Source organism: Carassius gibelio, chromosome A6, assembly GCF_023724105.1.
Source record: "Carassius gibelio isolate Cgi1373 ecotype wild population from Czech Republic chromosome A6, carGib1.2-hapl.c, whole genome shotgun sequence".
Taxonomy (NCBI): domain Eukaryota; kingdom Metazoa; phylum Chordata; class Actinopteri; order Cypriniformes; family Cyprinidae; genus Carassius; species Carassius gibelio.
In genome coordinates this window covers 11,541,429-11,553,743 of record NC_068376.1, presented here as the reverse complement: position 1 = coordinate 11,553,743, position 12,315 = coordinate 11,541,429, and the positions used below count along the sequence as shown (strand labels likewise).

General features: G+C 37.2%; 1 protein-coding gene across 2 annotated transcripts; it reads right to left on the bottom strand.

Moving 5' to 3' along the window:
* Nucleotides 1-3,469: 3,469 nt before the first annotated feature.
* Nucleotides 3,470-9,454, bottom strand: si:dkey-45d16.4 (uncharacterized). 2 transcript variants are annotated; one of them, XM_052600728.1, is made up of 5 exons: nt 9,306-9,454; nt 8,552-8,637; nt 8,373-8,467; nt 7,581-7,780; nt 3,470-7,404 (listed from the first exon to the last, which is right to left on the bottom strand). In XM_052600728.1, the coding sequence occupies exons 1-5, from the start codon at nt 9,313-9,315 to the stop codon at nt 7,070-7,072; spliced, it is 726 nt and encodes a 241-aa protein (XP_052456688.1). In that variant the 5' UTR covers nt 9,316-9,454; the 3' UTR covers nt 3,470-7,069. The 2 variants fall into 2 exon arrangements, with proteins under 2 accessions (XP_052456688.1, XP_052456686.1); XM_052600726.1 differs by having other exon boundaries at nt 8,373-8,637.
* Nucleotides 9,455-12,315: the final 2,861 nt, after the last annotated feature.

Genomic DNA, 12,315 nt, shown 5'->3' with positions numbered 1-12,315 from the left:
CCGTGTCAAGTAGATGTTGCCTCCCCGTGTCCTGTTGTCTCCCTGTGTCCAGTCGATGTTGTCCCGTGTCCTGTGACCTCTCCTGCTAAGTCCTCTGTCAGTTGTCCTGAGACCACTCCCCACCCTAGACCACCCAGACCGACCCGTACCCCCCGTCGTCAGCCCTCGTCCCGTCCTTCTAAGATTCCTGCCCCACCCACCCACCCTGGTCTGTCCCCCATGAACTTTGTTGTCCCGCCTCTTCCCCTTCCCTGTTTGTTTTTTTTGATTTGTCACCCTAACCCTGCCGTTAGGTAATCATGTTTGCCTTTGTTGTTGTTTGTCATGTCTTGTTGGTTTTTGTCTCTGTACCAGTCAGTCATGTCCCGTGTCTGATGTTCCCTTGAGGGAGGGGTCCTGTCATGATTCTGCCTTCATGTCCTGACTTTTCTCTAGTCTTGAGGCAGGATCATGACAGACCCGTGTTTTGTGCACAAGCACATGGCTTTGTCTTTGGGCCATGTACTTGTGTTGTCTCGTTCCCTTGCCCCGCCCCCCTTGTTATCCTAGTGTTATCGTGATTGCCGTATCTGTGTCACCTGTCGTGTCTTGATTAGTTCCCCTATTTAGATCCCCTAGTGTGCTCTGTCTTTTGTCGGTTCATTGTTCCACTGAGATTGTTCCACACTGTAACTGTGATTGTGATTGTTCCTACATGTGAGTGTTTACCATATCGTGAGTGTCTCAATATGTTTCTGAATCCCTGAAGAAGTCTTTGTATTACCGTGAGTGTTTGTTTATAGTTAGTGTTTAGAGTCCTTGTTTATCTTGTCAGCCCAGTCCTGTTTGGTTATTTTGTATCTACCCTAGTCAGTGTTTTCCCCCTCGTGGGTTTTGTTTTCCCCTTTTGTGTTAATAAACCCTCTGTGTAACCTGATTCCTGTCTGCACTTGAGTTCCTCCTTTGCCGAACCCTATGACACCAGGTGCTTTCTGCTGCTGCAATAAACAACAGTGATAATTTGACTTGATTTTCTATGCATACTGCTATTAACAATTCTCTAATAATGCAATCTGGATTCAATGACACTGTTGCTACACTCCATGAAGTACTATAATTGCTGTAAGCCCAAATTAACACACAAATAGTAAATCCCAGTTTAAGTATGTGATCCTATTAGCTACATTGTACATGGCTACTGATTGGAAATTATTATTAGTAGTATCTTTATATTTTAAACAAATTCATGATAACTTTAAACTATCACTAAATATGAATTATAAACTCTTCACGATCACTTAACCAAAGTAGCAAGTGAAATAGAGATATGGCCCCTTTAAGGATGAGCGCTCCCTCTTCTAAATACAGTGCAATGCAGCACAAGTACGAGCAGGTATTTTACTGCCTCATCCAACATCAGAATTGAACTGTTTAATACACAATCCCTCACAAACAAATCTTGCTTTATACATGATCAGATTCAGGAAGAAAAACTGGACATAATGCATCTCACAGAAACCTGGCAACAACAAGATGTTTATAAATGAGACCTGTTCTCCTGGCTTTTATTACCTCCAAAAAGCACTGTGTACTGGACAGGGTGGCGGCCTAGCTGTCATCATCCAGGTGGATGCTGCACACTGGTGGTGGATGAGGAGATACCCCCTGACAAAGTAAAGTGCTTTGAGTGCTTAGAAAAGCGCTATATAAATGTAAGGATTTATTATTATTATTAGTATTAGTATTATTAACCACAGTCATCTATAGCTGTCCCCTTTGACCATCCCTGAGCTGTCTTTCTTTGAATGTCTGGCATTTAGTTGTAAGCCCCCTTCCCAATGACAGTATTACTAATTTGCAGACTTCCCAAAACAAACAAACACAGGTCTCATACAATTATTTGAGTTATACAATGGTCTTTTAACTTTTTATACAACTTCATCAAATATATTAATACTTGGCGATATTGATACTTAGAGATTATAATATAAGTCAACCACCCCACTTGTCACTTTGCCTCAGAATTTCTCATATTAAGGGGAACACTCTCAACTTGGTGATTACTGAATCTGCCTCTCTACAAAGCATCTGGACTTACAGTTCACAAGCTGGCTTATCGGGATCCCCAAAAATCTTACTCAAAGTTCAAAGCTGCACGGTCAGAGCATTATTCACACATCATTCAAAATAGTCATGTAAATTCCAAACAGTTGCTCTCCACCATAAATCATCTTCTCAAACCACAAACTGCTCTGCTCAAAGGAGCTTCAGCCAGCTTCTTCAGCAAATCTTTGTGTCTTACACTCCTTGTGAAGGGTGTCAATGATTGTCTTCTCCATGATTGTGTACCTAGTGAACAAAACTGAGAGACCAATTTAAAGGCTCAGGAAACCTTTGAAGGTCTTTTGAGTTGATTAGCTGATTAGCATGTCACCATATTTTACTTTGTTGAGATTTGTGAATTGGTGGGTTTTTGTTAAATGTGATCCAAAATCATCACAATTAAGAAGGCCTTTACACTGGGTTTTTTAGCTGTGGTCCGAGCTGGAGCGGGATTGTTCCCAGCGCCGCCTGCAGAGTTGGACTGCTTTCATACTCAATAGTTGTATCGAAACCAGGTGCGTTTGCAGTCACCTACCATCATCACAAATGCACACGGAAAATGCATGGAGAACACAACACGACTGAGCATAGTTAAGAATTTTTTTTATTTGTAACATTTTAATTATTCTAATTATTTAATTTTAATTAATTTAATTCTGACTTTTAGGAGTGTGTGGAATCAACCACGGCTCTCTCATGTGTTGAGGAAACAATGATATCGACAGTGTTACGCATACACGGGATACTTTACTTCCTGAACAAGTGTGCACCCGAGTACGTGTTGCGTGAAGTGAAGTGAAAGTGACATTCAGCCAAGTATGGTGACCCATACTCAGAATTTGTGCTCTGCATTTAACCCATCCGAAGTGCACACACACACACGCGCACACGCGCACACACACATCGCACAGCACACACAGCACACACACAGAGCACACACACACAGCACACACACACACACACCCGGAGCAGTGGGCAGCCATTTATGCTGCGGCGCCCGGGGAGCAGTTGGGGGTTCGATGCCTTGCTCAAGGGCACCTAAGTCGTGATATTTATTGAAGGTGGAGAGAGAACTGTACATGCACTCCCCCCACCCACGCACGGCCCGGGGACTCGAACTCACAACCTTTCGATTGGGAGTCCGACTCTCTAACCATTAGGCCACGACTTCCCCACATTGCACATTCAAGCGAACAGTGCCACCGCTTGGGAGCAACCAAACTCAGACCACCTTCTCCAGGTAGTCTCGGGTTTGGTACCCCAGTGCGCACCATGGTCCGATTACAGCGTTCACATTAGCATTTTTTCATGCAAACAGTCCCACGTTCCGCACTAAACTGCCAGTGTGAAAGCCCCCTAAAAGAATCAAAGACTTAAACTACTTCAGTCTGAGTGCATTGAATTTATTTAATAAACAAGTTTCACAATTTGAGTTGTATTAACGAAATAAATTAACTTTTCCAAGACCTTCTAATTTATTGAGAAGCACCTGTATGACATTTATGAAAGGCAGTTATATGGGTTCACCTTTTACTTAAAGTGTAAACAACTGTGAAACGCCAACTGCAAACCGACCCCACTAGTGAGGTTTGCACCTAAAAATGATCCGTTCATGGTAAATGTATAAATGAATGCCTACAGAAGATATCAAAAGCACTGGTGATTTTGGAAAAATAAGATAACCCCCAATTCACTTTACTATTTTAAATCTGTGATGCTTGCTGTTATTTTCTCACATACATAAACTAGAAAAACTGTTTGCTGTTGCTAATGCTATTATATGAACAAGACACGTTTTGTAATTACTCCTCAAGCGAATAACCTGTGTGTAGTTTTACACTTTGTATGTTTTCTAGTTTTCTAGCAAAAATTTACATTTGACGAACCTAATGATCCACTTAATAAAATTGAAGTCCGTTAACTTATTTTGGCTGTTTAGTTTCAGAGAAACTCTGAAAAGTGCTGTAGGAATCTTAGCTACTTAACTCTGAAAAGTGCTGTTGGAATCTTAGCTCGCTAGCCAGCCATGTTACACTTAATGAATAAGACTTATTCTGGTATCATTTACATTACATTTACATTTAGTCATTTAGCAGACACTTTTTATCCAAAGCTACTTACAAATGAGAACAATGGAAGCAGTTAAAATAAACAAAAGAGCAAAGATATGCAAGTGCTATAACAAGTCTCAGTCAGCTTAATGCAGTGCACATAGCAAGGTTTTATTTTTATTATATAATAAATAAAAAGAAAACAGATAGAATAGAAAAAGAACAGAGAATGCTGGTGTTAGAGGGCTTTTTTTCCAAGAAAACAAACACTTAGTAAATGAATAGAAGGGGCTAAAAGGGGCAGTTTTTTTTTTTAAGAATAGAATTAGAATAGAGAGTGCTAAAGTTAGAGGGTCAAATATAGATGGAAGAGATGAAGATGGCCAAGGACTCAGCTGCTCAGATTATGCTTGATTATGCTTGGCAGGTCATTCCACCAGGAAGGAACATTTAATTTATAAGTCAGTGAAAGTGATTTTGTGCCTCTTTGAGATGGCACAATAAGGGCCCTATGATCTCACGATGCAGAAAATGTGGACTGAATTGCGGAATCCAGTCATTAAAAATGGAATTCACAGTTTAACGCGAAATGTCATGGTATTTGTCAAATTTTTAATGAGTTAATAAAAAGTAGGTCATTACATTTAAATCAAATCACGATATGGAGTGGTATCTGTAAATATGAAGCCAGAAAAGTCGATTTAAATATGAATCCTGCATGTTCTGCATGTCTTTGTTAATGAATGGTGCAGAAGCGCAGTCTATTACACACATGGAAGTGCACATGATGCTCGCGGTGATTTCAGCGTCTGCTGTCTCTCTAAATAAGGATATGAACACATGAGGACATCTCCAGAACTTTTCTGAGAGTGACTTCATGAGCATTTGACTGTTTGATTTGAGTAAAACTAGCATCATATCACATACACAGAACTGTAATTGTTTTCACGGCACCCCGTCAAAATAAAGGTCTGGTTTAGTTTAAAGAAAAGTATTTGCCAGAAATGTATTACTATTATTCAGCAGAATCTACATCCTACTACTACTAAAAATAAACAAACATTATTTTTAAGGAAAAATCAATCAACATTTTTTCCATGTTTTAATTTTAATAGTAAATCCCCTTTGTTTACCAAAACATAAAGTTTGCTTAATTTTCAGTATTTAAAATAGAAATTAAATGTTTTATGTCTTCATTTGGAACTAGAAAAATGTAAAAACACAACAGGATTCCTGAGGGGGACAAAAAAAAAAAAAAAAAAACATTTCATAAGGCTACTTTAAGAAAAAATTGAATAAATTAAGTTATGCATTTAAATAATTAGACATGTTAAAACACAGAGTTAGTTAACAATTAAACATGGTGAAGAAAAAACTTTTCATAGGGCTCTAAAAATATAATTTTTGTTAAACTTTTAATAAATTGATGTGAAAATGCATACTTCAAATATTTCCTGATTTTAAAAATAATTAGAGATGCTTTTTGATTACTTACATTTAATTTAACCATTAAAAAAGTCTATTTAATAGAAAAAAAAAAAAAAACGGAATCCAGAAAAATGAAAACAGAAAAAATGGGATTTGGAAAAAACTAAAATGGAATTTGGGAAAAAATTAAACTGATGGTAAAGGGGTGAAAAGTCAGTGGTGGTTTTGTAGGCAATCATTAATGCTTTGAATTTTATGCAAGCAGCTATTGGTAGCCAACAGACGTGTGACGTGCATTCTTTTCGGTTCATTAAAAATGTATCTTGCCTCCACATTCTGGATTCATTGTAAAGGTTTGAGAGAACTGGCTGGAAGACCTGCCAAGAAAGCATTGCAATAGTCCAGCTTGGATAGAACAAGAGCTTGAACAAAAAGTTGTGAATTATGTGCCGAAAGAAAGGACCTGATCTTCTTGATGTTGAATAAAGCAAATCTGAAGGGCCGGGAAGTTTTAGCAATGTGATCTGAGAAAGTCAGCTCATCATCAATCATAACTCTGTTTCTGGCTGTTTTTGAAGGAGTTATGATTGATGTGCATCACTGGATGGTGAAATTGTGATGAAACAAGGGTTTTGATGGAACTACAAGCAGTTCTGTGTTGGCAAGGTTGAGTTGAAGGTGATGACAAGCTGAGATGCGTGCAGCTATTGTCGGATAATCAGGATGGAATGAGAGGTAGAGGTGAGTGTCATCAGCATAGCAGTGATATGAAAAGCCATGTTTCTGAATGACAGAACCTACAGTAGAGATGCCATGCAAACAGAGAAGAGAAGTGCACTTATGGTTTTATAAATGAAGAATGTGGCAAAATTGTCAGCTGTTAAAGCTGATGATGGTGGAGAAGGAGGAAAAAGTTTTAAAGAGCATGCAAGGGTTAGACGAACTGTCAACTTTGTTATTTTCATGTATTGCTATGTTTTATTTATTTACTATCATTTATTTAATTATTGTTCATTAATTATTTTTTGTATCACAGTTATAACAGCTTTCATTACACACAGCTTTCAGTTCAATGCAGTCTGTGTGGGTTTATCCAGAATATTAGTGTGAATGGCTTTCATTCATTTTCAAGCTTAATTTTAAACATACCTGTCATGCTAAAGAAGAAATAATGGCTGTTTATGTAACTCCTAGTACAGCTCTTTAAGGGCACAATAGTGCTACTGGTTTCCAAAATCAGAAAAAGGCAATTGTTCTCGAACATTCAATTATCTCAGGATACCTATACTGCATCAAATCTATTATTTTAGTTACTAAAATTCAGTATTTTACCAGGTGAACTACTGAATGCAAACCTATCACCAGGCATTTAGCTATTTTATTCAATGTTATGACAATCAACTATAATATTATGGGCTTATATTAAAAATTCAAACAGGGAAAGCAGAATATAACATTGGCTGGAATGACAGTTCAACATCAAAGACTGAAACTAAACATTTCTAATTTCAGTCAGAGTTCCGTTCATTTTTTAGGACCTTCTCTTTTAACAAATCCAGTATAACCTGCCTTTCCTGACTCTCCAGCTCAAACCGACGTTCCCGTTCTTTTCTTTCTGCTCCGATACGCTCCCGATCCAGGGCAATCTTACTCCTCTGGACTTCTAGCTCTTCTCTTCTCAGTGCCATCTCCTCCTCTCGCAGACTCTGCTCTGCTTCAAATCGCTTTTCTAGGAAGCTCAGGATCTCTGAGTAAGTCTGGCAGCAGCACTGACATGGCCGTTTGGCTGTGGGAGCTGTGAGCTCAGCCTCCTCCTGCTCCTCAGGTTCTGGGCTGGCTACCACTGATAGAAAAAAAAACAAACAAACACAAATGTCAGAGTATGTAAAATACTATGTTTATGTATCTTAAGAATGTTTATGTAAGATATAATAAAATCTTAACATCTACAATCATGGCTTGTTGTTAAATGATCTATGAAATGTGGTTATAATAATTTCTAAACTAAAGACTCCTTACCAGTGGTGGGAGCTGTTGTTACTGATAGCACAGTGGATTTGTCAGGCTCAGGCGATGATAATTCCTCCAGTGTTCTCTTCCTGAGTTCATCATCTTGGTATTTACTTTCCCCACTCGAAAGGAGATTCTTCTCTGCCTCCAATTCCAGAACTTCATGTAAAAGGTCTTCTTTCTGTGCATACAGGCGTTCCGTACCAAACCTGAACACCAACAACACAGATCTAATAGCTTCTGTATACAGAAAAAGATACTAAACCTGTAACATATTTCTTATTTTAAAAGCATTTTTCGGAGAACATTTAAATGACCAGTGTCAAGACATACTGTTTACCTCTTTTAATTAAGGAACCCTGAAATACAATTAATCATAACATTTATAACCATTTCATGAATAGAAATGTACTAAATAATATTTCTTGTTTTACAGTTTGAAACAGGAGTGTTTAGGACACTTGCAACATCAAGCAACAGCAAATGTTTTCAGTTACAGATACCATTTTAGAAATATTCTATTTAACACTTGTTGTTCTACAAACAAACTGTGTTACCAAGATAACGTGAGTAGTATTTAATTGATCTTCACATGTGATTATAAGAGTAAAGTACTTCACATATTTAAGAGTAAAGAACTGTTCATTTATTTACTTCAATTCACTTATGTATTTACTTTTAATTAATTTATTTATTTTCACTTTATTAAAATTAAAAACTAAATTCACTTATTTAAACTGAAAAAAGGATGTAATGCACTTCAAGGCAAGTAAAAAAAAAAGGAAGTTGACCTCTTCTAACCTGCGTAGACTTGCAAAGTCCTGTTTTTTATAATAATCCAGCAGTAGCATGGTTCTCTCCCTGCATCTGCGTCCATCCACCTCAAAGTTCTCATCCTGTAAGGTCGCAGTAATAATTTCACCCACCCTTGCCCAGATCCGGCCTGACTCTTTAGAAGTGAAGGGGTTCTGTGCTATCACCTCACGGAGGAGCAGGATGTCATGACGTGCTGAAAATCGCACCTGACGTTTACGAGGATTAGAAGAAGGCCCAGCAAGAGAAAAACCTGCACAAGGGCAGAAAGAAGTTAGAGACTGAAAGTAAAATTTGGCAGTGGGTTTTCAAACATGTATGCAAATGTATATCTGTAAATTTTCTTTTTTTAGCAGCATTAATATACATTTATATTTATCAATTTCCACATGGCACCAGTAAAAGTTTATTTGTTATTATTTTAATGATTTAAAGTCAATGCATGTCCATACATTTGTTTCTTTTGCACCCCCACCCCCTTTCCCCCCAGTCCAAATCCAGTCCTATGATCAGGGTCATATGTTGTATTACCCAATTAAAAAGGTTTGTGTGTTTGTGTGTGTGTGTGTATGTGTACTTTCTGAGTTTAGGCAATTGTTTTGACTTTTACACTTCTTAAGACAAATGCACCGTTTTACTGTAACACAGAGCGTGTTGCTTTATTAATTACTGACACAAGTGGACAGTGCAGGCTTTTACAGCGCGTTGACTGTATAATGTCGCTTAGCATTGCAGTGCAATGCAAAAGTACCTCTGCAATAGAGAGAATCTGAATAAAACCGATTTTAATGATATCAGACTCAATATCAGAATCAGTGTGTTTATTCTATTAAAAGGTTGACTAGAATGGATACTATACATTCTGGATTCAAGAATAGATTCCATTTTATTCAAACGTTGCTGTTTTTCGGCAGGTCTTACCGCGTTCCATGTTTTCCCGTCTGTGAATGTGTGTCAGCTGATACGCACAAACTGCTGAGGTCACTGTACACGTCCGCTCACCAGTACAGGTTCCATTCTGACGTGTACCTCAACTTCTCGGGAAATCTGGCATAACTGGGAGAGAAGGGAATGCAGGTGCGCCTTTCATCCTCAAGAGGGCAGAAGATGGTCAAATAAAGTGATTTTAGATTAAAAACGGGGGCTGTTTTTTATTTTTATTTTTTTGTCACCACATCGAAAACACAAACGTGTTTTCAATTCGTATGAATTTACTTATTTATTTAGTATTTAGTTATTTTTCAGTAGAGATGACCATCTCACTAACCAGTAAACACTTCTCAAGTGGGTTAAGTTTATCATGAATATGAAAATGCCTATACAGTCCCATATACAGTCCTTCAAAAAGTACTGATTTTAAAGCTGCTATGTGTAATTGATTCTCCACCACACACACACAGCAAACAATATTGAGCCCGAATGTGGCCTCAAGCTGGCACTTCTGGCCTCCTGTTGGCAATGGCATGTAGGCTACCCTTTCAGCCAGAGCTGGGCCATGTGTGACAATGATGCAACAGTGTGGAACACGGCAAACAATATGTGAGTTGATTGTTATTGGGAGGAGTGTGGCCCAGATAAATTCAGAGATGTCATCCATTCATGTGGCCCAAATAAGGCTTGTGACATGACAGCATATTATGACTCATGGTCAACAAGATAAATAAATTATTGCTTGATAAAGGTTAAATGATCACATGAATTTTAATGAAGTGTAGTATTGTTTAATTTTTTATTTATTTTTTTTATTTTGAAAGGGCAAGTTAAGAATAGAAAGTAATTTACATAATAATAATAATAATAATAATAATAATAATAATACACTAAATTATAAATTACCATGGGGCACAGCATTTTATAAATATGCTGCCATGCACAAACATTCAATGAAATTATAATAAAAGTATTTAAATTTTATCAAAATGTTCCCCACACATTAGTTTTTAGGTTATATTTTTTGTAACCATAAAATAATGTTCCCAGAACGTTGCATGTTGGTTATTTTAAATAACCTAAAAATAACTTATAATGTTCCCTAATGGTTATTTTTAGTTTTTTTTTTTTTTTTTTTTTTTTTTTTTTTTTGCAACCATAAAAAAACGTTCCCAGAACATTGGGGTGGTTATTTTTAAAATAACCTAAAAATAAAGTATAGAGAACGTTCCCTAATGGTTATTCTCAGGTTATTTTTATTACCTTATAAAACTTCTTATGAAAACGTTGCAGATGTTAATGTGTAATGACCTAAACAGAGCCCCGAAATTTGTTTAATGCAGCATTTATTAAAATACAGAAAATAGATAAATCAAAACGTGTTGAGTAATAACAGAAATCAAACATTCGTCTTCTGGCTGGCTGACTCACTCATTTATCGATCTCTTTATTGAATGATTACTTAAAATTAATATATTTATGAGAGTAAATATGATTTCAAAGGGATTTAAAATAACCAAAAACTAACGTTCTGGAAACGTTAAGAAAACTTTCCTGGCTAACCATAAATGAACTATAAAAAATAACATTCTGGGAACCAAAAACTAACGTTCCAGGAATGGTCTGGTAGCCAAAAATCGTTCGCTAGGTGGTATCCATGTGATGCTTTGTGTAAGGAACTGATCCAAATTCATCAATATATTTCTGATCCTCTGTAGCTATACAGTGCGTCCGAAATCGCATACTGCTTACTAGGTACTACATGTGAATTTGAACGTACTACTTGACCATTAAAAAAGTATGTTCTATATAGTATGAATGTGGGAACAGCGTGAAAATTTAAAGAGCCCACTCTACTAAGCGAATATCGGCGATGTTTTTAATTATTCTTACCGCTTTCGTCTGCATTTTACGTCATTTGAATTAACAGTTCAAAGCAGGCATCGGTCAGCTGCTCGCAGATCACGCCTTCGTTGACAGCTTGTAAATATTTTACTAAATATAAATTTACCTCGTAATTTTTAACCTCAGAATAACAGCAGCTACAGCTGTGAAAAAAGTTGATACATTGTACAAATTGTGAGTAAAAAAGAAATGTATATTTTAAAACTTATATTTTATTCACAATAGAATATAGATAACATATCAAATGTTGAATGTGAGACATTTTGAAATTTCATGACAAATATTGGCTCATTTTGGATTTCATGAGAGTAGGGACAGGTAGCGATAAGAGACCGGAAAACCTAAATGTACATATAAGGAACAGCTGGAGGACCAATTTGCAACTTATTAGGACAACTGGCAACATGATTGGGTATAAAAAGAGCCTCTCAGAGTGGCAGTGTCTCTCAGAAGTCAAGATGGGCAGAGGATCACCAATTTCCCCAATGCTGTGGCGAAAATAGTTTCTTGGAGAAAAATTGCAAAGAGTTTGAAGTTATCATCATCTACAGTGCATAATATCGTCCAAAGATTCAGAGAATCTGGAACAATCTCTGTGCGTAAGGGTCAAGGACAGAAAATCACACTGGATGCCCGTGATCAACAACATGGGCTCAGGAAAACTTTCAGAAAACATTGTCGGTGAGCACAATCCACCGTGGCATTTGACATTGCTGGATAAAACTATATAGGTAAAAAAGAAGCCATATTTAAACATGATCCAGAAGCGAAAAGGCATTTTCTTTAGGCCATGGCTCATTTAAAATGGACTGTGGCGAAGTGGAAAACTGTTTTGTGGTCAGACGAATCAAAATTTGAACTTCTTTTTGGAAAAGTGGGATGCCATGTCATTTGGACTAAAGAGGACAAGGACAACCCAAGTTGTTATCAGCACTCAGTTCAGAAGCCTGCATCTCTGATGGTATGGGGTTGCATAAGTGTGTGTGGCATGGGCAGCTTACACATCTGGGGTCTCATTTATAAACATTGCGTATGCACAAAATATTCCGCAATTTTTTACACACATATCGGGATTTATAAAAAATAAACGTAAATA